The 27450-nt window shown below is 36.2% G+C and overlaps 1 protein-coding gene across 4 annotated transcripts in view; it reads left to right on the forward strand.

Annotated features, from left to right (window-relative positions):
• Positions 1-27450, forward strand: part of SLC25A12 (solute carrier family 25 member 12) — a 195311-nt gene that overhangs the window by 139819 nt on the left and 28042 nt on the right. For all 4 annotated transcript variants that reach the window (XM_055307971.1, XM_055307972.1, XM_055307970.1 and 1 more), the window contains 7 exons: positions 10624-10770; positions 12938-13076; positions 13925-14018; positions 15946-16030; positions 22449-22530; positions 23801-23959; positions 27296-27348. In XM_055307971.1, the coding sequence (XP_055163946.1) occupies positions 10624-10770; positions 12938-13076; positions 13925-14018; positions 15946-16030; positions 22449-22530; positions 23801-23959; positions 27296-27348 (759 nt within the window). The remainder of the gene's footprint in view (positions 1-10623; positions 10771-12937; positions 13077-13924; positions 14019-15945; positions 16031-22448; positions 22531-23800; positions 23960-27295; positions 27349-27450) is intronic.

Raw genomic sequence — 27450 nt, forward strand, 5'->3', positions numbered from 1 at the left:
ACAGCAAGATATTTTAAGGCAAGAGAGAAGGAGACTACATTCACATAACTTGTATTGCAATATATTGTTATTCTATTTTATTATTTTCGTGATTAGTGTTAATCTCTTACTGTGTACAATTTAGGAATTAAACTTTGTCTTAAGTGTGTATGTATGGGAAAAAAACATATATAAAGGGATAAAGGGTTTGGTTCTATGTGTGGTTTCAGGCATCCATTTAGGGATCTTGAAACATACCCCCCATGGATAAGTGAAGACTACTGTTAATGGAATTTATACCATATGACTTTTTATGTCTGGCTTTCTTTTCACTTAGCTTAATGTTTTCAAGGATTATCCATGTTGTAGCATGTATAAGTATCTTATTTCTTTTTATGGCTGCATAATATTCCATTGTATGGCTATACTATTTTTTGTCCATTCATTATTTGATGGATACTTGGGTTATTCTCACCTTACTTCTTGGCCCTTGCACACACATTAGTGTACATGTATTTGTTTGAATACTTGTTTTCAAATCTTTTTGAGTCTATCCCTAGCTGTGAAATTGCTATGTCATATGGTAATTTTATGTTTAACTTTTTGAGGAATTTCCAGACTGTTTTCTGTAGCCTCTGCAGCATTTCCTTAGAACTTCCTGATCTGCTTCATGATTGGAGGCTGGATTTTGTACTTTTTTCACAGGTGTCAGTTTATTATCTCCCTTCACCTTCATCGTGGGGAATCTGTTTGTGTTTCTTTTATGTTGAATCTCCTGTTTTCTGGATTCCATCTCTTCCTTTATTATAGTTTACTTCCTCTTTTTGGTGGAATGCTTCCTGCAGGGGCTTCTTGAAGAAAGTAAAATTTTTTTGTGAGACTTCATATCTGAAAACCTCTGCTATGTTTACACTTAGTATGCCTGGGTATAGAATTCTGGTAGAAATTATTTTCCTCCTAATTTTGAGAACATTTCTAGTTTGTTTTCTTGCTTTCTGTTTTGCCACTGAAAAGTCCAGTACCATTCTCAATCTTTTTTTTTTTTAAGATTTTATTTATTCATTCATGAGACACACACACAAACACACACAGAGAGAGAGAGAGAGAGAGGCAGAGACACAGGCAGAGGGAGAAGCAGGCTCCATGCAGGGAACCTGATATGGGAGTTGATCCTGGGACTCCAGGATTATGCCCTGGGCTGAAGGCAGGTGCCAAACCGCTGAGCCACCCAGCAATCCCACCATTCTCAATCTTGATTCTTTTTTGAAACATTTTTTTCACACCAGTGGGTTTTTCAGATTTTTTTTCCTTTATGTTTTGAAATTTCATGATATTCCTTGGTGCTGGGCCTTTAGTGGGCTCTTTTTTTATTTTTTTAAGATTTTGTTTATCCATGAGAGACACAGAGAGGGAGGCAGAGACAGGGGCAGAGGGAGATGCAGGCTCCCTAAAAGGAGCCCAATGTGGGACTTGATCCAGGACCCCAGGATCATGCCCTGAGCTGAAGGCAGGTGCCCCGGCATCCTTTCAGTGGGCTCTTTGAATTTGAAAATTTTTGTTCCTCGTTTTTTTTTTTTTTTTAATATTTTGTTTGTTTATTCATGAGAGATACACAGAGAGACAGAGAGAGGCAGAGACATAGGCAGAGGGAGAAGCAGGCCCCATGCAGGGATCCCAACATGGGACTCAATCCCGGGACCCCCAGGATCACACCCTGAGCTGAAGACAGACGCTCAACCACTGAGCCACCCAGGCATCCCTGTTCCTCAATTCTTAAAAATTAATTACTTTTTTCTTTCTTTCTAGAGCTAGTATATTAAATGTATGATTTAGTTTTTATTCTCTCTCCTGCTTTCCTTCTGAACCTTTTTTTTTTTAAAGAGTTTATTTATTCATGAGAGACACAGAGAGAGGCAGAGACATAGGCAGAGGGAGAAGCAGGCTTCCATGCAGGAGCCCAATGTGGGACTTGAACCCGGAATTCCAGAGGCAAAGGCAGACGCTTAACTGCTGAGCCACCCAGGCATCCTCCTTCTGAACCTTTTATTAAGTTTTTAATTGTGTTACATTTTAGATTTTCAGTTCTTTTTAGTTTTCTGAATATTCCTTTTCAAAAATAGTATATTCTGAGTACCTGGGTGGCTTAATGGTTGAACATCTGCCTTTGGCTCAGGTAGTGATCCCTGGGTTCTGGGATCGAGTCCCGCATCCAGCTTTCTGCAGCTTTCTCCCTCTGCCTGTCTCTGTGTTTCTCATAAATAAATAAATAAAATCTTTAAAAAAAAAGGATATTCTTCTTTATGGATGTGCTGTTTTCTTTCACTTCTCCAAAGATTTTAAAGACAAGTGTTTGTTGCTCCCCGCCAATGTCTGTTTTCTCCAAGCTTATTTCTTTTTTTTAATTTTTATTTTATTTATTCATTCATGAGAGACACAGAGAGAGAGAGGCAGAGACACAGGCAGAGGGAGAAGCAGACTCCATGCAGGGAGCCCGACGTGGGACTTGATCCCGCGTCTCCAGGATCACTCCCTGGGCTGAAAGCAGGTGCTAAACCGCTGAGCCACCCAGGACTCCCTCCAAGTTTATTTCTTTTTCTTTGTTTGGGTTTCTGTTGTTCATGTTATTGGCTTTACACATATCTGATCATCATTGCTTGTCTGCTAATATTTAAAAGTGAGGCTTTTTGGGAGCTTCAAGTTCATGATACTACTTCTTAACTCTAGACCTTATTGTAAAGTTTGCTGACTGGACTGTCATACTGGGCACTCTCTAATGTCTGTATGTTCAGATCTTTCCTTTTGCATTGGGGAACAAGAGGATAATCATCTGGCCTCCTACCTGGAATTATTAGATCTGGCTTTTGACATTCTGGTTGCTGAATAAGACAAGAGGGTTGGTGGTCTCAACATTCAGTGTAGAGATGGACTTCCACTGAATTACCTCCTTTCAGGGCAGCCCGGGTGGCTCAGCGGTTTAGCACAGCCTTATGCCCAGGGCGTGATCCAGGAGGCCCAGGATCGAGTCCCACATTGGGCTCCCTGCATAGAGCCTGCTTCTCCCTTGCCTGTGTCTCTGCCTCTCTCTTTCTCTCTGTATGTGTGTCTCTTATGAATAAATAAAATCTTTAAAGAAAAAAAAAAAGAATTACCTTCTTTTAACTATGCCTAGTCTCCCCTAGTCCAGAGAATCGTCTATTACATTCTCTAGTCAGTGACCTCTAGCCTTCTGGTGGAGTGGGAAAGGGCATAATCTGGCTATGGTGAAGCAATGCAGGTAACTAATTGCATTTTAAACAGATTTCCATCTAAGCCTCCTATTTGTAGTTTCACCTTCATTTTCAGTTCCAAGGTACTAATGTAGCCAATTCCTGAGTGGTTTGGGAGTTCTGTCATGCACATTGGATTGTTTTTTGGCTTTTTCCATGTCCAGTTTTCTTGAGTTGGCTAAGTCAGTTGTCACTTGCCTTTCTGCTCTCTAAGCTTAAAATGTAATTGCTATCTCCTTTTCTGTTCTCTTTGTTGTTGAATGTCTGTTTTGCTTTTAGTTTCTTTACTGTGATTTTAGTGAAGAGTGGAGTTTTAGAAGACAGCAGTTACATGTACTAGGTCATTCTCATTCAATGCCAGTTTCTTTCTTTTTTTTTTTTTTTTTTAAGATTTTACTTATTCATTCATAGAAACACAGAGAGAGAGGCAGAGACACAGGCAGAGGAAGAAGCAGGCTCCATGCAGGGAGCCCGATGTGGGACTCGATCCCAGTCTCCAGGGTCACGCCCCAGGCTGCAGGCGGCGCAAAACTGCTTCGCCACTGGGGCTGCCCTCAATGCCAGTTTCTGAAGCTTAGTTGTTTTTATTTCATAATTAGATGAAATGAATTTTAGCTTTAGCATAACTTCCTTTTTTTTTTTACCTTTTCCTTCAGTTCACCTATCCACCTTGAAATCTGAAAGCAGAACTTCTTGTATTTATTAGAGTATCTTTTCAGATAGGTATCTTTTCAGAGTATCTATCTATTTTATTTTTTATTTATTTTTTAAAAATTTTTATTTATTTATGATAGTCACACAGAGAGAGAGAGAGAGGCAGAGACACAGGCAGAGGGAGAAGCAGGCTCCATCCACCGGGAGCCCGACGTGGGATTCGATCCCGGGTCTCCAGGATCGCGCCCTGGGCCAAAGGCAGGCGCCAAACCGCTGCGCCACGCAGGGATCCCTATTTTATTTTTAATAAGTCTAGGGTATTGTTTCTCTTCATGAGCAGGATCACAGTTTGAAAACTTTATCGGTCTAGGTATTTGTAGAACCTAGTGCTTTTTTTTTTTTTTAAAGATTTTATTTATTTGAAACAGAGTGAATGAGCATGAGTTGGGGGGGGAGGGGCAGAGTGAGAAGCAGACTCCCCTGCTGAGCAGAGAGCCCAACAGGGGACTTGATCCCAGGATCCCAGGAACTTGACCTGGGGCTGAAGGCAGCCTCTTAACCCACCTAGGTGCCCCCACAGTGCTTGTTCAAACACTTGCACAGTTAGTGCTGCTTACCTGACTGACATTGTAAAGTGCTCAAACTGGAAAAGTTTAAAATATTATTTATTTGAGAGATATTTATTTAAAAAAGAAAATGACCCCTGAAACTAATACTACACTATATGTGAACAAACTTGAGTTTAAATAAAATCTTGATGGATGCCTGGGTGGCTCAGTGGTTGAGTGTCTGCCTTTGGCTCAGATTGTAATTTGCATCCCACATAGGGCCTCCTGCAGGGAGCCTGCTTCTCCCTCTGCCTGTATCTCTGCCTCTCTCTATGTGTCTCTCATAAATAAATAAAATAAAAAATAAATAAAATCTTGAAAGAAGAAAAAGGAAATGTTCTTCCAACTCCTGTTTTTTAAGATTTCTCCAAAGATGGTTTACTCTTGTCTTTGATTCCCTTGCATTTACTGAATATATTTTGCAATATCTAATTCTACCCTGATATATTAACTATATTACATAAGCCTTAGAACTTTAGATATGAAGCTTCCTTTTTCCCCTTTGTTTTTTTGCTTCTCATTTGAATCCTTTATGTTAATTTTTAAACTTTTTATTTTGAAAGACTTCAAATATATTTAAAAATAGAAGAGTTTAATGAACTTCCGTGTACCCATCAACCATCTTACCAGTTAGTAACTGTTGACCACTCTTATTTTTGTCTATATTCTATTTTTGTCTGTATTCCACTGTGCTCCTTCCTGAATCATTTGGAAGCCAATCCCGTACATTCTATAGTTTCATCTATGATTTTCACTGTGTATCTTTAAAAGATACATAGGAGTTCTCTGTTAACCTAAAAAAAAAAATAAAATCTATTCTTCTAGCATTATTCTTGCAATGAGTATTCTGCTGTCTTTAATATAAAGGTCCACATTTTCTTCAGTACTGAATGTCATTAGTAAGACTTTATTATGTCCATGGTTGCCACTGGATATTTCTGAGAGGCTGTGACCTATATATGGAGAAGACAAAGAAATGACAAAAACCATGAAAAAGGAATGAAGGAAAACATATATAAGATACAGAGTGGACCTGTGTCGTGTCTGTTTCTGATGCTGCTTAGGAATATCCTTTCTGTAGAGAATTCTTTCAATCACATTTTAAGGTTGAAATGAAGACCTAAAATTCCTGCTTCATTTGAAAGGTGATATGGTTAGAGCAGAGGTGATAGGAAGATGGAGTGAGTAGGGAGAATGAATTAAGTGGAAGAGTACAGAATTCACAAATATGTGGAGATTATACAACGTACACCTGAATAATTAATGGATCTTAGAATAAATCAAAAGAAAAGTAAAAAAAATCTTGAGACAAATGAAAATGAAAACACAACATACTAAAATGTATGTGATGCAGCAAAAGCAATTCTAAGAGGGAAGTTTATAGTAATTAACCCATACATTAAGAAAAAATAAAGAGCTCAACCTTCCTTTATATCTCAAGGAACTAGAAAGAGAAGAATAAACCAAAGCCAAAGTCAGAAAAAAGAAAATAACAAAAGTCAAAGCAGAAATAAATGACATATAATGACAAGGGAGACAGTAGAAAAGATCAATGAAACTAAGCTGTATTTTTTTTTAAGCTAAACAAAATTGACAGATGTTTAGACTGAGGAAAAAAGACTTAGAAATAGACATTACTATTGATAACAGAAATACTAAGGATCATAAGAAACCACTGTGAACATTTATATGCCAACAAATGAGATAACCTAACAGAAATGGATAAATTTCTAAAAACATACACCCTACCAATTCTGAATCATGAAGAAATAAAAAAAATCTAAACAGACCAATTATTAGTAAAGAGATTAAATCAGTAGTTAAAAACCTCCCCACAAAGAAAAGTATAGGACCTGATGGCTTCCCTGGTAATACTACCAAACATCTAAAGAAGAGTTAATACCAATGTTTCTCAAATTTCCAAAAAATAGAAGAGGAGGGTATACTTCTTCCAAATGCACTTTACAAGACCAGTGTTAATCCTGATGAGGACACTTCAAGAAAAGAAAATTACAGGTCAGTATTCCTGATGAAGATATACACAAAGAGCCTCAACAAAATATTAGTAAACTGAATTTAATAGTACATTAAAAGGAGCTTACATCATGAACTGTCATATTTATTGCTGGAATGCAAGGATGATTCATCATATGCAAATCATTAAATGTGATATACTACATTAACAAGATGGAGAATAAAAATCATATGATCTCGCTAGATTGTAAATGTAAATGTAAAAGCATTTACATTACATTTATAATTACATTTGTAAATGTAAAAAGCATTTTACAAAATTCAGTATCCTTTCATGATAAAAATGTTTAGAAAATTAGGTATAGATGGAACATACCTCAACATCATAAAGGCAAATTATGACAAGCCCATAGTTCACATTATGCTCAACAGTAAAAAGCTGAATGTTTTTACTCTATGATCAGGAAAAGACAGGGGTGCCAACTCTTACCACTTTTATTCAAAAAAGTACTGCCAAGTTTTAGCCAGAGCAATTAGTCAAGAAAAAGAAATAAAAGACATCCAGATTAGGAGGGAAGAAATAAAATTGTCCCTTTTTGCAGATGACATGATATTATATATAGAAAACCCTAAAAGAATGTACATTCCCCTCCTGCTCCACACACACACCAAAAACTATTAGAACTAATAAATGACTTCAGGAAAGTTTCAGAGTACAAAATCAATATACAAAGACAATGGCATTTCGTACATTGGCAATGAACTGTTGGAAAGAGAAATTAAGAAAACAGTCCTATTTGTAGAACATCAAAAAGAATCAAATACCTATGAATAAATTTAACCAAGAAAGTAGAAAATCTGGTCACTAAAAACTGTAAGACATTGATGAAAAAAGATGAAGACACAAATGGAAAAATAATTGTGTCCACTTATTTGAAGAATTAATATTGTTAAAATGTCCACATTACCCAAAGCGACCTATGGATTCAACACAGTCACTATAAAAATTCCAATGGCACTTTTCACAGAAATAGAAAAACAGTCCTAAGATTTGTATGGAACCACAAAAAAACCCAAATAGTCAAAGCAATTTTGAGAAGAACAAAGCTGGAGACAACACACTTTCTGAGTTCAAACTATATTATGAAGTATAGTACTCAAAACAGCGGTGTTGTCAAAAACAAACATATAGATCAATGGAACAAAATAGCCCAGAAATAAACCTATGCATATATGGTTAATAAATTTCTGACAAAAGAGTTAAGAATATACAATGGAGGAAGGGTAGTGTTTTCAATAAAAAGTGTTGAGAAAGCTGGATCCACATGCAAAAGAATGAAACTGAACTCAGATCTTACACCATTCATGAAAGCAACTCAAAATGGATTAAAAACTTGAGTGTAGGACCTGAAACTTTAAACTCTTAGAAGAAAGTGGGTAAGCTTCTTGACTTCAGTCTTGGCAATGATTTTTTGAACTTGACACCAAAAGCAAAGGCAGCAAAAGCAAAAATAAATAAGTAGGACTACACCAATGTGAAAAGCTTCATGGTAAAGAAATCCATCAACAAAATGAAAAGGCCAGCCGTTTGCAAACCACATATCTAATAAGGGATTAATAGCCAAAATATACGAGGAACTTTTACAACTCAGTAACGTACATACATACATACATAAAAATAAAAATGGGCAAGGGACTTGAATGACATTTTTTCCAAAATGTAGAAAGAAATCGTTCGAACAGGAATTAAAAATGGGCAAGGGGCCTGAATAGACATTTTCCCAAAGAAGGCATACAAATGGCTAGGAGGTATATGAGAAGTTGCTCAACCTCACTAATCACCAGGGAAATGCAAATTAAAACCACAAGATGTTACTTCATATTTGTTAGGATGCCATCAAAAAGACCAGAGACAACACATGCTGGCAAGGATGTGGAGAAAAGGGAACCCTTGTACATTGTTGGTGGGAATGTAAACTGGTACAGCCACTATGGAAAACAGTATGGAGGTTCATGAAGAAATTAAAAATAGAACCACCTTATGATCCAGCAATCCCACTTCTGGGTATGTATCCAAAGGAAACAAAAATCACTATTTCAAAGAGATAGTTGTACTCTCATGTTTATTGTAGCATTATCACAATAGCCAAGGTATAGGAACCTTAGTGTTCATTAGCAGATGAGTGGATAAAGGAAATGTGTATGGGTGTGCGCACACACGCACGAATATTATTCACTCTAAAAAAAGGAAGTCCTGTCATGTGTGGCAACTTAGATGAATTTGGAAGGTATTATACTAAGTGAAATAAGTCAGAGAAAGACATATTACAAAGTATCACTTCTATGTAGAATCTTTAAAAAAAAGTTGGACACATAGAAACACAAGGTAGGATTGTAGTTACCAGAGGCTGGATTGGGGGTGGGGTGGTAGTGAGAGAAAGCAGGAGAAGCTGGAAAAAGGGTACAAACTTTCAGTTATAACAAGTAAAGTCTGAGGATGTACTGTGTATCATGGTGACTATGGTTAATAATTCTGTATTTTATAATTGAAAAAAATTTTAAAGATTTTGTTTATTTTAGAGAAAGCATGGGGCAGAGGGAGAAGAGAATCTTAGACTCTTTGCTCAGAGCAGAGCCAGATGCAGGGCTCAATCTCAGGACCCAGAGATCACAACTTGAGCCTAAATCAAGGGTTGGACGCTTGGGACATCTGGGTGACTCAGTGGTCGGGCATCTGCCTTCGGCTCAGGTCGTGATCCTGGGGTCCTGGGATTGAGTCCCACATCGGTTCCCCATGAGGAGCCTGCTTCTCCCTCTGCCTGTGTCTCTGCCTTTCTCTCTGTGTCTCTCGTGAATAAATAAATGAAATCTTAAAAAAAAAAAGTTGGATGTTTAACTGACTATATACCCCCCGGCACCCCCGTATGATTGAAATTTACTAAGAGTGGAACTTGAGTGTTCTCATACAAAAAGGTAATTATGTGAGGTGATGGATGTGTTACTTAATCTTTCCCAGTGTGTCCCATGTTGCACACTTTATGATTTTGTTAATTTTATCTTGATAGAGTTGAAATTTTAAAAAAGTAGAAGGGGAAGAGAAAACTTTGTTAAATCATGCTGGGTGTTTATTTGTACTCTTTGTCTTTCATATTTACCAGTTGAGTTTCAGTTTTTCCACTCCTGTTGCTCTTTTCAAGAAAATCCAAATAGTTAAATTTTTGATGATGTTAAAGTTTTTAGATGTTTTCCTCAGTGTTATAGTTTAATTTTTTAAAGTTACAGCTACTGAAAGATTTAGTAGGTTTGATATACTTGTCTCTAGCCTGCCAACCTAAGAAAAAATATTTTAAAAACTTGCTTTGTTTGAGAAAGAGATTATGAGCAAATGTATTGCTTCTTTTAGAGGAGGAGGCAGGCACTTTCTTGTGTGCGAGTTTCGTTGTGGTCAAAGAATGCATTCCTCAGATTTCATTTGAGCACCCACATGTAGAAAAGCTGTCCCTTAAAAGAAAATAAGAATTAAGTTTTAAATAACATTAAATATTACAACTGACATCTAGAGCATATTGAACATAGCTTGCCCTTTTTTTTTTTTTTTAAAGATTTTATTTATTCATGAGAGACACACAGAGAGAGGTGGAGACACAGGCAGAGGGAGAAGCAGTTTCCCTACAGGGAGCCCAATGCGGGACTCAATCCCAGGACCCCAGAATTGTGACCTGTGCCCAAGGCAGTCGCTCAACCGTTGAGCTGCCCAGGCATCCTGAATCTAAACTTTTAATTCAGAAATTACTCTTGGATAAAAATGCCTTCAAGCAGAAGAGAATACATTTTAAAAATTAAGAACTGTTTTCAGTGCTGGAAACTTTTCAAGTAAATAAAGGGTTTTTTTTCTCCTCCTTTTTTCCTTATTTCCATGCTGGGCTTTGTTCTTCCTGATGAATACTGTGTAGTACATTTTCAGGAAAACATGTTCCTTTTAAGAGAAATCAAAAAGTTTTAATTGTAAATTCAGAGCTGTGCAGTGTTCATTTCTGTAGTAAGTACACTTATGGGAAGAATATCTGTCCTTTCTTTTCAAAAAATGCAGTTGCAATGTGCTTTGACCAATCTAATGTCCTGTTTCTAACTTTTCTCTCCAGGAGCTACAATTGGAACATGCAAGACAAGCCTTTGCACTGAAAGACAAAAGCAAAAGTGGTGTGATTTCCGGTCTGGATTTCAGTGACATCATGGTTACCATTCGATCTCACATGCTTACTCCCTTTGTGGAGGAGAACTTAGTTTCAGTAAGTAGAAAGCAAGTATTTCATTTTCTGTTTCCTTAAAAATTTTGAACTATTGGATCCTGGCTTGCCTCCTTGGACCCATCTGACTCTCAACTATTCTAACTTTATGTTTGGATGTAGAAGGTAAATAGGTTTGTGTAAGGGAAGTGGGGGTGATGGTGAATAGTCTTTCCCCTTATCATAGCTTTTTCAGAGCCACCGTCTTGCTGTCCTATATTTTCAAATTATTTATTTCCATTTATAGAGTCCAACTAAAGAAAACAGGGTTTATAGACAAGGGTGTATAATTACCTTTTCCCAGTGGGCAGTACCTTGCCCAGACATTACTGCCTTCACCTTGGCCTCTTTCCATCCCACTAGGCTCCCAAAGCCTTGCTATAAAGATGGCTCCTTCCTTTGTTGCCTGCAGGGTGCTGTTTGCTAGAGGAATCATCACTGGCCTCTACACTGTTTTAATAACCATGGCCGTGGCAGAAGGTATGGAGGAAATATGTGGGCATCAGCCTCTGTGGCTCCCTCCTCTCTCTGCCCCTTCACCTGTGCATTCAGTCTGCATGGACCAGACGGTTTTTTTTTTTTTTTTTTTTTTTTTTTGTTCTGTCAAACTGCTAATCTCTACAAAGTAATCATCTGGACCAATAGCAAACTGATGTCATTCACTTCCTCACAAAGAGTGGTGAAACTTTCCTCACTTACCAGTTTTCTTGTTCATGCATTGTACTTATGTATAAGTTTTTGATTGCTGCTTGTTTTCAATGGAGGGAAGCCAATGAGTGCTTTTGTTGTTTCAGCTGAAGATCATTATCCCTGATTTAGACTGGGGTAGAAAGATCAACTTCTGTTCTTTTTCTTCAGTGAATTTGAACATGGAGCATGTCACTTTGTCCTACACATTTCACCTCCTTGACACCCATCTCCCACTCCCTGAACCCTTACCTCATACCCCAGCCAAAAAATGAGAGAAGGAAGGAAAGAAAAGGGGGGGGGGGCAGACTGAAAGAAAATCCTGGAGAAAAGGACTCACTCAGTGCCTTGGAGTGAGGGGACCCATTTAATCTTTTCCAATTGGCTTACGTAGACTTATTATAGCTTCAGCTTACCAAATGGCATTTCAGTCCCTGAAGGAATGTATTAAATAATTTGAGTTCTGCTTTTGGGTCACTGGCATCCAAATTCAGGCTAATATACATTCATCTATATTTGGGTTAAGGCATGTGTGTGAGGGATGGGTGCATTTGCCCATCATTACCTACACTATTCTTAGTGGACCTTTATGATTAAGGTCACGCTGGTATTTCCATAAGTATTTCTTTGAGTTTTTAATAGAGAATGTTTTCAATCATATGGGTTCCTCTGACTCCTGGCCTAGAATTTAGGCTTTTAAAAACTATGAAAAAAATTCTCTTTTGAATTTATATCCAGCTGGTGGGAGAGGGAGAACTTATCTCCTCACCCTGCCAGGGTAATGAAGGCCACATTGCCCCTCATTACTCCCCAGGCATGAGAAAGCCTCTTCTGCCCTGTTCCACTAAAGATGTACTTTATGGTGAATGAATCCTCCCTAGATTTCTCTACATTTTTTGGAGTTTTTGATAGTTGTATCTTTGACGATGCAGGTTCAGAGCCCAGCACAGAAGTTAAATATCTTAATTATAACAGTGGCCTTAAAAAAAAAAAAAAAAAAGATAAGGAGAGTTGCTACAGTGAAATAGTCTTACAATGTAAAGTTTTTTTGTGTATGTATATAAGAATAAAAGCGAGTTTAAAAACTACTCCTTATGTTGTACACTGATGTTTGAATTATCCTGGACTAGCAAGAGTTCCATAGTTGAGGATCTTGAAAATCCTGTTTAAATAACCATTGTTTTTGATCTGTGATAATTGTATTTGTTGTTTCTGACCTTATAGGTAGATGAACCGTGAAGTCCAACTTCCAGATGTTGCTTTCTTCCTTAAAACCTAAATTACATAGACCTCCCTGAGGGCGTGAAATGCACTGAGTGTTTCAGTACGATACTTTCTCTATATTTATGGACTGGTTGTTAATCACTTTAATAATGAAGACTCTTTTGGATCTTCTTTTGAGAAAAGTGTAGTGTCTTTAAACATGTTTTTTTTTGTTTTGTTTTCATTTGCTTTTTAAACTTTTCGTGTTGTCATTTCCTAGGCAGCTGGAGGAAGTATCTCACATCAGGTTAGCTTCTCCTACTTCAATGCATTTAACTCCTTACTGAATAACATGGAGCTTGTCCGTAAGATATATAGCACTCTAGCTGGCACAAGGAAAGATGTTGAAGTCACAAAGGGTAAGAGTTTAAAAATACATATTGATTTCAATCTACATTTTCATTTTTCTTTTTTTTTTTTTTTGAAGTTTTTATTTATTTATTCATGAGAGATACACACACACAGAGAGAGAGAGAGAGAGAGAAGCAGGCTGCATGCAGGGAGCCTGACATGGGACTCGATCCTGGGTCTCCAGGATCACACCCTGGGCTGTAGGCTGCACTAAACTGCTGAGCCACCAGGGCTGCCCTTCACTTTTCTTTATCTAGGGCATGAAGTTGATCTAAGTTTACTGCTCTGAAGCCAGATCTAGAAAATATGTTATATGTGCATGCTTCACTTGAGCCATAATGGTCTCTAAAAATCCAGGTGTAATTAATGGGATGCTGGGGTCAGGAATGGAAAAGTGGCTTTGACAGTTTTGAAAAGAACCTTGGCCCAATCTGTCAAACTGGTCAGTGGCAGTGTGGCAGCAGCTTGTATGTTCTAAGAAAGAGTTGCCACAGAAAGATGGGCACACCTACTCTTTTTGCTATATTGTAACAGGGTGTTTTAGGTGATTGGAGAATAACCAGTTCTTTTTTATCTTGTAACGGTGGAGATCAAAGCAAATATACAAGATAAGAGAGAGGATTCTGAAGAGATTGTTTTATCTTTGAAATTAAAGTATCTGTTTTTGCTGTTTGTGATGTTAACATTTTATCTTTAGCCAACTTTCAGAATTTCATAGTTGAACTTAAGTATTTAAATTCAGTTTTAGATTTTTAAAATAATACTAAGATGTCTTTAGCTTTCAGATTATGCTTGGTTAAAGTAGAAGCATATGAAGAATCTGCTAAGATTTTTAAATACTTTCTTTTTCTTTTAGAGGAATTTGCCCAGAGTGCCATACGCTATGGACAGGTCACTCCACTAGAAATTGATATCCTCTACCAACTTGCCGACTTATATAATGCTACAGGGTAACTATTCTAATAATTCTTTATGATATTTATTTTAGGACAGTTAGTTTAACATGTGAAGCAGGGGTATGCTTTCTGTTCATTTTAATAGTAGTTAATTCAGTCTGCAAATTCCGAGAGATAGGCAATATGAGTAACAAGGAAGGAGGGAGAGACAGAGGAAAACAGACTTTTAGGTTGGGGAGATGGATAGAGGGAAAGGGAGAGAGAGCAAGAGGAGGAGAGGGAAGAGATGGAGAAAGGGAGGTAAAAGGAAAGAGCAAAGGCTTACGGGGCCTGAGAGAGGGAAATGGGGGAAGGAAGAAAACAGTGAGTCAGGGAGTAAGAAGAAAGAGAAGGATGGGAAAAATGGATTTCAACTGTACTGGATTAAATGTAAGATACTTGTGAAAATTTGCCTAAATTTATCAAATAAACTGAACTACATGTTCAGGAGCCTTATCTTTTTGGTTCATTGTAAATGGTCATTTTACTGAATGGTAAATGTCATTTTGTGTTGGTATCGTTTTCGTGAAATATGCCTGTGACATTATTATCATAGTTAGCATCATGGACAAGCTCAGATGTTTTATGCCTCCATTTTATACATTAAAAAAAACAAAGCATTTTGAGAGTTTTTAATTTGCAAAGTTCTTTTGCAAATCGAAAAGAAAAACCTTTATCTCTGGCAGGGTTTGTGTAATGAGGACTTATGCTTTATTAAGTGGTAAGATTTTTTAGATGCCTTTAGTAGTTAAGTATAGGAATACCTGGACCTGAGGACTAGTAGAAGCTGAGTATACATGGGTGATTTTTTAAAAAAATTTTTAAAGATTTTATTTATTAGCGTGCGAGAGAGAGAGCATGCACAAGCAGAGGGGGAAGGACAGAGGGAGAGGAAGAAGCAGACTCCTCACTGAGCAGGAAGTCCGATGCAGGGCTCAATCCCAGGACCCCAGGATCATGACTTGAGCTGAAGGTAGACACTTAACCAACTGAGCCCCCCAAACCCCCCACACCTGGGTGATTTATTGCCTTCATGCTACATAATGAATTGTTGGACTGGAGGTGACACTAAACGTACCAGCCTATCTCTGGTGACTGACATGAAGTATCAGGCCTTGTCTCATCCATGTAGAATTCATATTTTTAGTAAAGATTCTGAGCCTTCCTTCATGAAATAAACAGTTTCAAAAAAGTGCTTCTCAAAACTGGATCTGAAGTGATCTACCTTGTTCATGGAATGTATTGATTTTTAAATAAATTTTTTGAAAACAGTAGTGCATGTTTTGAAACTTGGAGCTTAAAAAGAGGGTGCTGTAAAAACTCTCTCTTCTACCTTTTGTGCCTTTCTTTAAAGACCACCAATATTGGGATCCCTGGGTGGCGCAGCGGTTTGGCGCCTGCCTTTGGCCCAGGGCGTGATCCTGGAGACCCGGGATCGAGTCCCACGTCGGGCTCCCGGTGCATGGAGCCTGCTTCTCTCTCTGCCTGTGTCTCTGCTCCTCTCTCTCTCTCTGTGACTATCATAAAAAAATAAAAATAAAAAAAAAATAAATAAAGACCACCAATATTGATCACTTTTGTGCGTTTATCCTTCTCAAAGTACTTTGTGCCTGTGCATTAAATATGTACACTAAAGGGATATGGTTAGTACGAATTAACTGTCAAAGTCGATACTTCTGGTAAAAATTAGTTTTTTATTTTTATTATCTATCATAGAGTATTATTAACTTTGTGCACTCTACATATTTTTTCTGAGGTCTTTGCTTTTTGTTGTGGGAACTTAGGCCTTTATTTATCTTCATGATCTGTGTGAATAGGGAAAAACTACTTTTAAAGCACAGTTCTTTTCTCCGATCCTTTTTTTTTTTTCCTGAAGAAATATGATCTTGGTATGAGAGTGTTGGTGTCTAACAATTTTCCTTTCTCCTATTTTTGCCTGAAGGCGCTTGACTTTGGCAGATATTGAGAGAATAGCACCGTTGGCTGAGGGGGCCTTACCTTACAACTTGGCAGAGCTCCAGAGACAGGTAGGAGGTAGAAACCACCTTCAGAAATGCTGGAATCCTATGTACATGACAGCTTAGAGCTTCTGAATGCTATGAAAATTAAAGACTACTTTCAAGAAAGAAGCTCTACTTAGCTCACAGATTACCTTTATAGAACTGTTATCCCTGCCCTCATGAAGTATTTTTATGGAGGACTAAATTTATGTTTTTTTTTTTTTTAATTTTAGCTATTAAGATAAGGAAAATAAGAGAGCAAACATACATGGGCTTGACTTCCTTCTCCCTAGAACTAGCAGTATTTGCCTTTCATTTGTATAGTGACATTTAAATATTAGTGTTAAGTTCCTTTTAAATCATTAGACTGATATTTATAGGGTTTTTAAAATACAAAACATTCTTCTAATGAAGTAAATCTTTCACTGAGATTGTGCTTTATAGATTATAACACAGGAACACTATGTAATTAATGAACCAGAAAGAAAACTTTGACTATTATTGCATTTTTAATAAAATATTATCATTTTTTCTTAAAGAATGATTTAAACAGTAGCTTCTGAGTCCCACAAAGTTAATACAGTCTCATTTCTGATTTCAAAAATACTATTTTAATGGGAAAATAAACCCCATGATACTTTGTGGAAGAGTAGAATGGAAAAAAAATTATAGAATGGAACAGGTTTTGGGTTTTTTTTTTAAGTCTTGTTTTAAATTGAAACTCTTAACTTCTGTAGCACTTGGAGGAAGCTTCGTTTGTAGTGATGGTCACATGGCTTTGTGTGTGGAGGAGGGTTAGGAGGGCTACTGCCTGTCCTCCTGTTACTTCCCTGCTCTACTAGATGAGGTCTATGTCCCACATGATTCCTTAGGGGACTATGGTGCCCTAGGAGACATTGAAGGGGTTTGGGCAGACAGGAAAAAGACCAGAAACAAGGAGAGAGGAAAAAAACTAAATAGGCATGCCACAGAAGAGCACAACTCTTTTTTTTCTTCATTGCTGCCACAGATGAATAGCTACATGTGCTAGAGAAAGATCAGGCATGTGAGTGTGGTTCACTCTGGGAGATTTTGGTAGGAAATTTTCTTCTACTTGAGCTCCATGGAATGATTCTGCCTCTGAAGCTAATTAGAATTTCCAGTTCTACTTTACATAATAAACAAGTACTTTTTAGTAAGATAAGTAGATTGAAGATAGAAAATATTGCTTTTATATCTACATTTTATGTTAATACTTTATTTTCCTGGAATGGAATAAAGCTCCCTGCAGATTAAAATATATCTATAACCCATTACAGTTTAGCTTCCTTAAAAAAAAAAAAGCAAAAAAATTCTTACCTGCTGTCATCAAAGTATATTTCCCCTATATGTTCTCAGATCCTTTAAAAAATAGATTTACTCCAACTCACTGATTTATAAAATATAATAAAATTATTAAATCATCGAGGCATTGAAATATTTAAAGAGCATAGTGAATTTAATTTTGCATTTTGTAGTGTACAGTTATAAAAATTTGCTTTGAAATAAAATATATATTTCAAAAGGAGATTTTTTTCAGTGTTAATATGTTTACTAACATAGCTTAAAATATCACTGACTATATTTCCTATGCTGTACTTTTCATCTCTGTGATGTATTTATTTTATAACCGGAAGTTTGTACTGCTTAATCCCCTTTATCTATTTTTGCCCATCCCCCCCACCTTTCCTCTGGCAACCACTATATACAACAGCCAAGATATGGAAGTAACCCAAGTGTCCATCAGTAGATGAATGGATAAGAAAGATGTGGTATGTATACACACATGCTCACACGCACACACACACACACACACACACACACACACGAATATTATTCAGCCATAAAAAAAGAGTGAGATCTTGCCATTTGTGTCACCATGGATGGACCTAGAGAGTATTATGCTAAGTGAAATAAGTTAGTCAAAAAAAAAAAAAAAACAAGTTAAAAGACAAATACCATTTGATTCTCTTTATATGTGGTATCTAAAAGACAAAACAAAAAACCTATAGACCCTTAAATCTTGTTTTGTAAGGCCAAGAATATTGAATTCAAATCCAGGTGTGATTTGCAGGCAAAGAATTTTGTTTTATTTTCTCTATGCTTATTTTGCCATTCCAATAATACATTTCAGTAGATATTAAAATCTAGCCTTTTTCTTCTCCCCTTGTATGTTCAGTATAAAAATGATTGGGTTTTCCTTCCTTTTCTTCTCTCCATTAATAGTGTGCTAGTTTGAAGGGGGCAGTTCTCTTTTTTGGGTTGGCATAAAAACCTGAAGTAGCTTGGTTTGGACAGGTAGTTTGACTTGTTCACGGGCATGATCTCACCTTACCTAATTCTCATTTATAGAATGGGGTACATTCAATAACAAAAGCGCAAGAACTTTCTATTATCCAAATGAGGTCTCCAGTCATTTCCTATCATTCACATATACTTAGGGAGCAGATTAAAAATCAGTCGAGATCCTCAACTCTTATTTTGCTTTGAAAAACACTTAATTAATCTTGTTAAATATCACTTTCATGATCATAATCATAACCTTAAGGGAAAGAGTGCCTCTTCCTTTGGCCCATTTGCTCACGGTAGGCGATCTTCTTCTTAGTGCTGAGTATTTTTCTTTCAGCCTAAATGCTAAAAATTCAGTACACAGTCATTAACAGGGATGACAGCTACAGTAGCATTCTACTTATGAATATTCATGAAGTGAAATCCATAGCATTAATTAAATTAATTTACATACCTGAATACAAGTGAACCATAAGTTACAGTGCTAAGTTTAAAAAAACCTTACTGACCATATATTGTACTTTATTATTATTATTTTTAAATATATTGTACTTTAAAAAATGCTGTTTAATAAGGGCAGAGACCAAAAGGCGTCTAGGTGTTTTGTATTAATAGAGATGTTCTTAACTAAGAATTAGAGTGCACTATAATCTTCCAGTTTTCATAGGCTTTTGTAGGACTTATAAACATTCTTTAAAGGAAAGGTGGGTAAAGAAAATATATGTCGTTGAACATAGGAGAGATTTTCCATATCAAAATTAGTGGTTACTTGATTCTAATCGGGGATCATAGCCCTTTATTTTATGAATTTATTTATATATATATTTTTTTATTTTATGAATTTAATTCATCATCTTTTGAAAGGAATATGGTTGAAAATAATAATCTATGAGAATGAGGCTTATTTTCACAGTTTTGTGATTGAGAAACTCCATTTTGGAAAAAAGTTTTATGTGCATATTAAAAATGTATTTGCTATCCAAGAAACAGACTCTGAACTGGATAGAACAAACTGATGGTTACCAGGGGTGAGGTGGGTGTGGGGATGGGTGAAATAAGTGATAGATTTTAAGGAGGACACTTGCGTTGGGGACCGGGTGATGTATGGAAGTATTGAATCACTATATTGTACTACTGAAACTAATATACTGTGTGTTAACTAACTGGAATTTAAATAAAAACTTTTTAAAAAACCCATATTTGCCTGTTTTTAAAAGGTAGCATAATAGCCACATTGATTTTAAAGTTTTTTAAATTTAAGCTAAAATGCTGTTACTTAAATTTCTTCAAAATATGTGATGTTAAAAACATCTTTGCCTTGAAGATACACATTGTGTTTTCAACTGTTATCTTTGAAACAGAGTATCAGAATTAACTGGTTAGCTTCCCTTTGTTCAAACAATTTTTAAAAAACTCACTGAAGCATAGTCAATGTAATGCATTGAAGTGATAACCAAAAAGATTTTTGGATTAATAAATGAAAATAAAACTTAAAAAAAATCACTTTACTTCATCTCATTCTTTTATAATTTCTACTTTTGTATATGTTTAAAAGGCATACTATATGTAATTTAATAAGCATATGTCATTTAGATTTCTGTAGTACAATGGAACATGTATATGACTTTATAAATGAAATTATATATTGAGATTAGGTGCTTAAAATCTTCCTGGCAGGAGTGTTTGATCCTAAACAGTTGTTGGAGCTGTTCACTTAAAAGAATGATGGAGACTTCTATCCTTCTGATGGTCTCACAATGGAGTTTATTTACAGAAGATTAAAAATCTGGGTCCCTGAGGGCTGCATTAGGGCACAGGTCTTGAGTGCTTGGTAAAGTACTTTCATCCTTTAGGAAATAGTAAATCTCTAAACAGTCTAAAATTATTATTATTATAGTGATAAAGAGAACAAAAAGTAATTATCTTTTTGAATGGCCCATTTTTTGCTGTTCTATGAATGAATCAAATTAGGCTTATACTCAAGATTTTGTTAAAATATCCTGTTCTATTATTAGATTTCAAATAAAAATATCAGTTTCTAATTATTAATTGCTCACTTTTGTTACAGCATGTAAATTAAACATAATGGATGGCTTTGTAGTTGCTTGAGCTAACTTGATAGGAAAAATGTATTTCCTACAAGATCATGATAATGTACTACTCTGTAATTTTCCACCTTTTAATGGTTTCTTCCACAAACTAAATTCAGTTTTGTATGTAATAGATGTATACTTTCACCTAATTAGATTATAGTAAATTTAGTATATTTTGATAGTTGAGATTTATAAAATATGTACTGATATTATTTGAAATAATGATATTCTACCAATTTCTTTTTTTGCCAAGGGTTTTCCAAGTGTTTCATTTTGACTCTTCATCAAACATTGTTTATTTTCCTTTTTACTCTAGAATTTATTGAACCACAGTACTGGCAAGCATAATGAACTTTTAAAAGATTTCTGCCTATAGAGATAAAAATCAAATGTTAAATATTTAGGTATCAGATGCTTTGGTTAAAAACTGTAAACATGCTTATTGTGGTACAGAATTTACAAAACAAGCAGATAAAACTTTTCTGTAGGCTGCTTCTCAAATTATTTGTAAATATCTGGGTTTGCCATATTTAGCTTGGTTAATTCAGCTTTGAAGAAATTGTACAGATGAAAGCAAGTCAGAGTGGATTGGCTTTTTACCTTCTTTTAGATTTTAGGCATGGATTCCCTCTCCATTAAATTATTCTAATGAGCGTATCTAAGCTTTTTATTATGCTGTGTTTATTTTTAAAAGCTTATTCCAAGTTAATATTTTTCAGGTTTGCTTGATGATAAACCAAATATTTTATTCTTTCATCTCAAATTGTTTATAGAGCATAACTGCTGTCTTCATAAAGAAAATATTACAGAACAAGACTGGAAGACAAGTATAGATCAATTATTTTAGATCCTCTATGCTGTGGGATACCTATGAAAGACTTTCTGAGTCACAATAGGGTTTTTTCCCTTTGCATCATTGTCATCACAGATTCTATGTCAGAGCTATAAATATGGGTAGTTTTCAACCTAACTGCACAGCATAATGATTTGAAACCTTTAAAAAATAGATAAGCTCCAGGCCCCAGAGTTTTATTTTTTTTTAAGCCCCTCAGGTGTTTTCTTTGCATAGGTATAACTGGAGAATAGATGGGTCTGGGAGAGGAAATGCTTAGTAACATAGGTCAGAAATACTGTAGTTAATTAGTGATAACTGCAGTGGTGAGCCTGCAAAGCCAGAAATAAGGGGCCAAGGCTCTGAACAGTTGAAATAGTAGTTATTAAAGATTTTCACTTTAGCCCCAAAGAGAACCACTTGGCTTTGCTTTACATATAATTCTAACAATCCTAGTTATGTGGTTTCTCTAGCCCTAATAGATGAGAGGCTGTTGATGAAAGAAGTAATGTCTGTGAGGCATGGGAAGATAGCACAAACAGCTGCATTAGATCTTGATGCAGTAACTGATGGACCTAGGAATGTGATGACTTTCTGTTGTTAGAGAAGGTAGATTATGATCAGTACTCTCTGACTTAGGAATCAAGTTGTGGGTTTTGTTTTTTTTTTTTAAGTCTTTATTTTAGAGAGAGAGTGCAGTGAGTGAGCAAGCAGGGTGAAGAGGGGCAGAAAGAGAGGGAGAATCTCAAGCAGACTTTCACTGACCATGGAGCCCCACAGGGGCTCAGTCTCAGGACCCTGAGATCATGACCTGAGCTGAAATCAAGAGTTGGACACTTAACCGATTGAGCCACCCAGGTGCCCCTCGAGGTAGTTTTTGTACATTTTACAAATATTTAAAATTTTTAAGTTGGCTAAAGTAAAGAAAGGGGAAAAAGATTTTATACCTTAAATATTTATTTGCCTAAAAAAGTCACTTCTCTGGAATGATAGTGTATTCCCCAATAGGAGCAGACAAATCAGGTATTAATAGGCTTGTAAAAAAAAAATGGGAGAGAAAAAAGCAACTGTGTCTATTTGGCTGGATGTGGTTTTTAAATGCTAATCAAGGTATCTATTTTAAAATCTTAAAATAGCTGAATTGTAGCTTTTTAAATTTGCCTTATACTTTTCCTTTTTTTTTTTTTTTTTTTACATGTTTTCCTCTCCACAGCAATCTCACGGTTTAGGCAGGCCTATCTGGCTCCAGATTGCCGAGTCTGCTTATAGATTCACTCTGGGCTCAGTTGCTGGAGGTGAGTGACCTAGCTGTGTGCTGTTCCAAGCTTGTATTAATGTAATATCTCACTAGACTGAGACAGATCAGCAAAGGTGCAGTTTATTGTTGCTGTAGGACTTGACTGCAGAGCTTTCCAAAGTGTTCTTTATTTTTACCTGTGATCATAGGACTTATAGCACAACCATGGCCCCTCTGGCTCCAGTCTGTCTTCAGGACAAAACCTTTGTAATAAAGGGAAAGTCTGGATGTGTGCTGCACTCACCTTAATTTTCCTGGTTAGAACCATATGAAGAAATGGAATAATACTGTGTTAATGGTGTTGGGGGCAAGGGCAGGTAGGAAATCCAGATTTGGGATACAAATCCCAGAACCTTATGAAATAAAATAACCTCCTAAGGTGATTCACCTTTGCATTTCTACTTATGTTTTTTTCCTCTCTCTTTTTACTGCTTGAGAATATCTAGACTTACGGCTATTTGCTAAAAGGAACCTCCCCTCCTGGCTCCTGGGCAAAATTTGAGAGACTTTTTTTTTTTTTTTTTTTTTTGCTTAAATCTCTCTGTAGAAAATGTGTAGAATCTGAAGTTGCTTTGTTGAGTAGAATCTAGGAGGTGTGATTAAAATGCTTATGATTTTTCAAAACAAGCCTGAACCAATGAAACTATTATTTTTTTCTTTTTGGTTTCAGTTTTAGAAGTTGCAGAACATGTTTTGGTTTTCAGCAGTGGAAAAATATAACACTAATTCATTTTATAAATTTTTCAATCTCTGAGAAATTCTAAAACCTGGCCTTTTCTTTTTTTTAAATACCAAATTCTATACAAAGGGATAGGGTCATGTTGAGATGTAGTTCCAATATTATGCTCATAGCTAAGATTAATTTACCAAAATGCTTTAGTAAAGTAAGTTTTAAAATTAAAGCTACCTGTTTGTACATATGTGGTTATTTTAAAGGGGTACAAGGTATAGCATTTAGGCATCAAATGGAAAATATAAAGAAATATGTTACATACAACAGTTTCATGTTGTTACAGAAAATCAAGTCTTGATTATCTGATGTTGGTGATGACTTGAAAATCCACTGCAGTTGTTCTCTGAAGCAGCTGTATTTATGGATCTCAATTGCTAGCCTGTCATCCTTTAGCATGTACGAGAAAAGGAAAAAATAACACATGGTCTCTTTTTTGTGTTTTATTTTCTAGTCCTTTAAGATGAGATTTGTTGTCCTTAAAGATCCTCCATTTAATTGCGTTCTCCTTTAAGTCTAAAAACTGTTTTATTTGTAGCCGTGGGAGCCACTGCAGTGTATCCTATAGATTTGGTGAAGACCCGCATGCAAAACCAGCGTGGCACTGGCTCTGTTGTTGGGGAGCTGATGTACAAAAACAGCTTTGACTGTTTTAAGAAAGTCTTACGTTATGAGGGCTTCTTTGGACTCTACCGAGGTGAGTAAGCATATCTCAGCTGCTGAAGTTAGTGATTTTATCTCTCCAGCAGCAGATCTTAACTCCGTCATTATGAAAATTAGTTTGTAGCCTGTCCAGTCAGACCTAGAGCTGTTTTTCTCTTTTTATTTTCTTGTTGTTTTGTTTCCCTTTTTACATTCTTGCTGGTAACTAGCAATATTAGTCTACAGACAAAGCCTTCATTTCTTCTTCCTGATATTTATATTTCATGGAATCCAAATCCTGCTTTTGTTCCAACATGGGCTTGTGGTCACTCTGTTCTTACAAACTTAGTTAGGCACTGGTGTAGAGGTTGAATAAAGGATGGCAGCTAAGAAATAGATGGTTTTCTCAAAGAGTTAGGGAAGAGAGATGAACCTCTTCTCTGTGAAATTGAAGTCAGGCTGTTACTGGAAGGTAAGTTTACCCTCTATGCACTTGTTTCAATTGAAAGAGATATCAGATGTGTTTGTCTCTTCCAAGAAGACCATTCATAAGTCTTTTTTTCCAGTGAGTCATCTGAAGTTAAAAAAAAAAAAGTGAATAAAAGAAAATCTTTGGCTCCAAATCTCATTCTCTCTCCTTTCCTCCCCTTAGCTCAGAGGCACTGAGTAAAAGCAGAGAGATTTTTTTTTTGCAGGGAATGTTGCCACCAAGTTGAGGCTGAGCACAGTGCTGTCAGCATCAGAGGCAACAACCCCTTGTAGAATTCTCCCCACCCCCATCGGCTTTGTAGGAACTTGTTCTCTTTGGAGAGGGAATGACTTTCATGTATATGTTTTCACATTAGAATTTAGGGTTTCCTTTGGGAGGGAGATTAATTTTTTAATCCCTTTGGGCGCCACTTGGAATTCTTTGAAAATATTCTCTACAAGCTCAAGTCCAGATCGTTTATGTAATTTACCATACTTATTTGTTTGCACACAAAATCTCATTAATCCCTAGCTCACTCTGAGCTCTGTTGAACTGTTTGGCTTAGAACCTTTCCTTGGAAAGAAAGATTGGATCTGTGCAAAGCGTCTGCTCATAGACAGGAGGAAAAAAAAATACATCTGGTTAGCATTATTTGCAGATACTCAAGTGAAAAATGTATCTGTGATATATTTAGAGGAGAGGGTCATGAGGATGTTCATTTTTGGCATTATATAGAATAAGAGTGGTTCTGACATCAAACTAGGCTCAAATAGCCTGCTCTTAAGAATGAATGTAATTAATTTTACTCAAATATTCAGAACTCTAGTCTCTAAATTCTAGTGGAAAAAAGTGTGTGTTGTCCAGGATGCAGATCTGTGCATGGAAATGCTTATTTTAAGCTGTATTAAATCCTGCATATCTAGATTTTATTTAATGAAGAATTTAAGGAGGATTGAGTGGTACTAATAAGGTTGTTGTTGTTTTTCCTTTGTCATCTTCAATCTTTCCTTGTTAAATAATAACCTTTCTTCCTCCTTGGTATACTTGTTAGAGAATGTTCTCTATTAGAAAGTAACCTAGAAAAAAAAAAAAGAAAGTAACCTAGATATATACTGCACACTTTAGCTTTCTCAATGGATGGATGCTTACTGAAAATTTCATTTCGGAGAGATATCATCTTAATTAAATGGGTCTGATATGCCAAGTTTGGAGGTGGGGAGAGGTGGAGGGATTGTTAGCTTTATTCAGGATGTGAGCTGATAAAATCAGTTCTTTAAATGAGAGACTCTTGTATTAGGGAGAAGATTGTAGGAGTCCTGTATGTGAACACTATGATTATTGAGATTGTCATATATTGCTTAGAACTGGTCCATTATTCTGTCAGATGATTGACAAAATTGTTGACAGATTAGCTTAAATTTCTTTGCAGGCAATAGTGATAAAATGACATAAATCAGTACTTTATTAAAATTCCATGAGCCTTATTGAGGCAAGTTGTAAAACAAATATACATGCTGACATGGTTGTATGGAAGTTAGATTAAAAGTAATAGGTCCTCATAATCACGAAGGTTAGAAAGTTAAGACTGCCATCTGCTGATTTATTCTTTTAAATCAGTCTGCTGCCCGTTAAAGGTGTGTGCAGATTTGTGTTTGTCATTGATAATTCCATTTGACTGACAGTAGCCTGTATGTATGATTACTTCTGGCTCTCAACTCATAGAAAATCACTCAGCAGTATCCTCAAAGTAGGCTTAAGATCAGCAGTGAGTGTGCAAACACATATATAACTCCCCCATGGCTGAGTGATTTAAAGGGTATAGAATGTTTATTGTTAGCATCTTTAAAAAATGTATGCAAAAAATGTACGCCAGCAATTTGGATAATCTGTGTGCTTTAGAAAGCTGAGCCTTATGAATATCTACAGATGTTGAATTGTTTGTATATTTTTTCTTTTCCAGTTTGCAGCCAGCCTGGGAAATTTAACTTTCTGAGAATAATGATTTCCTTTGTTTTAAGAAGATTCTTTTGAAAAGTCTTAAGTTTGACATATATTAGTAAATAAGAATGCGGGAGGCATATGTTTTTGCTTGTCGAAGATATCCATTAACTGATACTTAAAACTGCATTTTTCTTTGCAGTTTTGGCTTCCTTTAAGATAAATGAGTACTGAATTCTGGTTTTCTCTGAAGAGAAAATTATGGAAGTTGATATTCTGTAATAACCAAGCCACCATATGCTATTGCATAGGTAATAGCATCATTTGTGGCAAAATCTGGGTCTATTCAACAGCATGCCTTGCAAAGGTTTTCCAAACATACAACATGGGCTTCTCTAAAGTGTTTTTGTACCTTTGCATGTTGTTGGTTGTAAAGGGAGGGAATTTGATTACATTGTTATTGGCAGTGTTTGGGAGTAGAGAAGATCATGGGCTCCATTCCTTTCTCAGGTACTTTTTGAGAGATGTTAGATATCTAGGCTTTAAAGGAAGCATGCTTTTTTTTTTTTTTTTAAAGATTTTATTTATCTATTCACGAGAGACAGAGAGAGAGAGAGAGAGAGAGAGAGGCAGAGACACAGGCAGAGGGAGAAGCAGGCCCCATGCAGGGAGCCTGATGCGGGACTCAATCCCCGGTCTCCAGGATCAGGCCCTGGGATGAAGGTGGCATTAACCACTGAACCACCTGGGCTGCCCCAAAAGGAAGCATGCTTAAGAGAGAATCTATAGTCTCAAGAAAGCATATTATGTTTGACATAAATAATTATTACATACATGTACAGAGTTTTTAGGATAATCCATTTTTCCATATTTTAATGAAAACTCTAAAATGTTTGATAGGCAAATAATGCATCTTTACTTTTCAGGTTTGTGTATTCACATCTAGTATGTTCATATTGCTAATGCTTCTCTCTGTTTACCTAGGTCTGATACCACAACTGATAGGGGTTGCTCCAGAAAAGGCCATTAAACTGACTGTAAGTTTCTTTTTCATTGAATTTATGTCATTTTGTTTAGATTATCATTAAGCCAAAAATTGATGATGCTGCTGAGACTGGCACACTATCACGATGTTTGTA

The sequence above is a fragment of the Nyctereutes procyonoides genome, unplaced genomic scaffold, assembly GCF_905146905.1.
Source record: "Nyctereutes procyonoides isolate TBG_1078 unplaced genomic scaffold, NYPRO_anot_genome, whole genome shotgun sequence".
Classification (NCBI taxonomy): domain Eukaryota; kingdom Metazoa; phylum Chordata; class Mammalia; order Carnivora; family Canidae; genus Nyctereutes; species Nyctereutes procyonoides.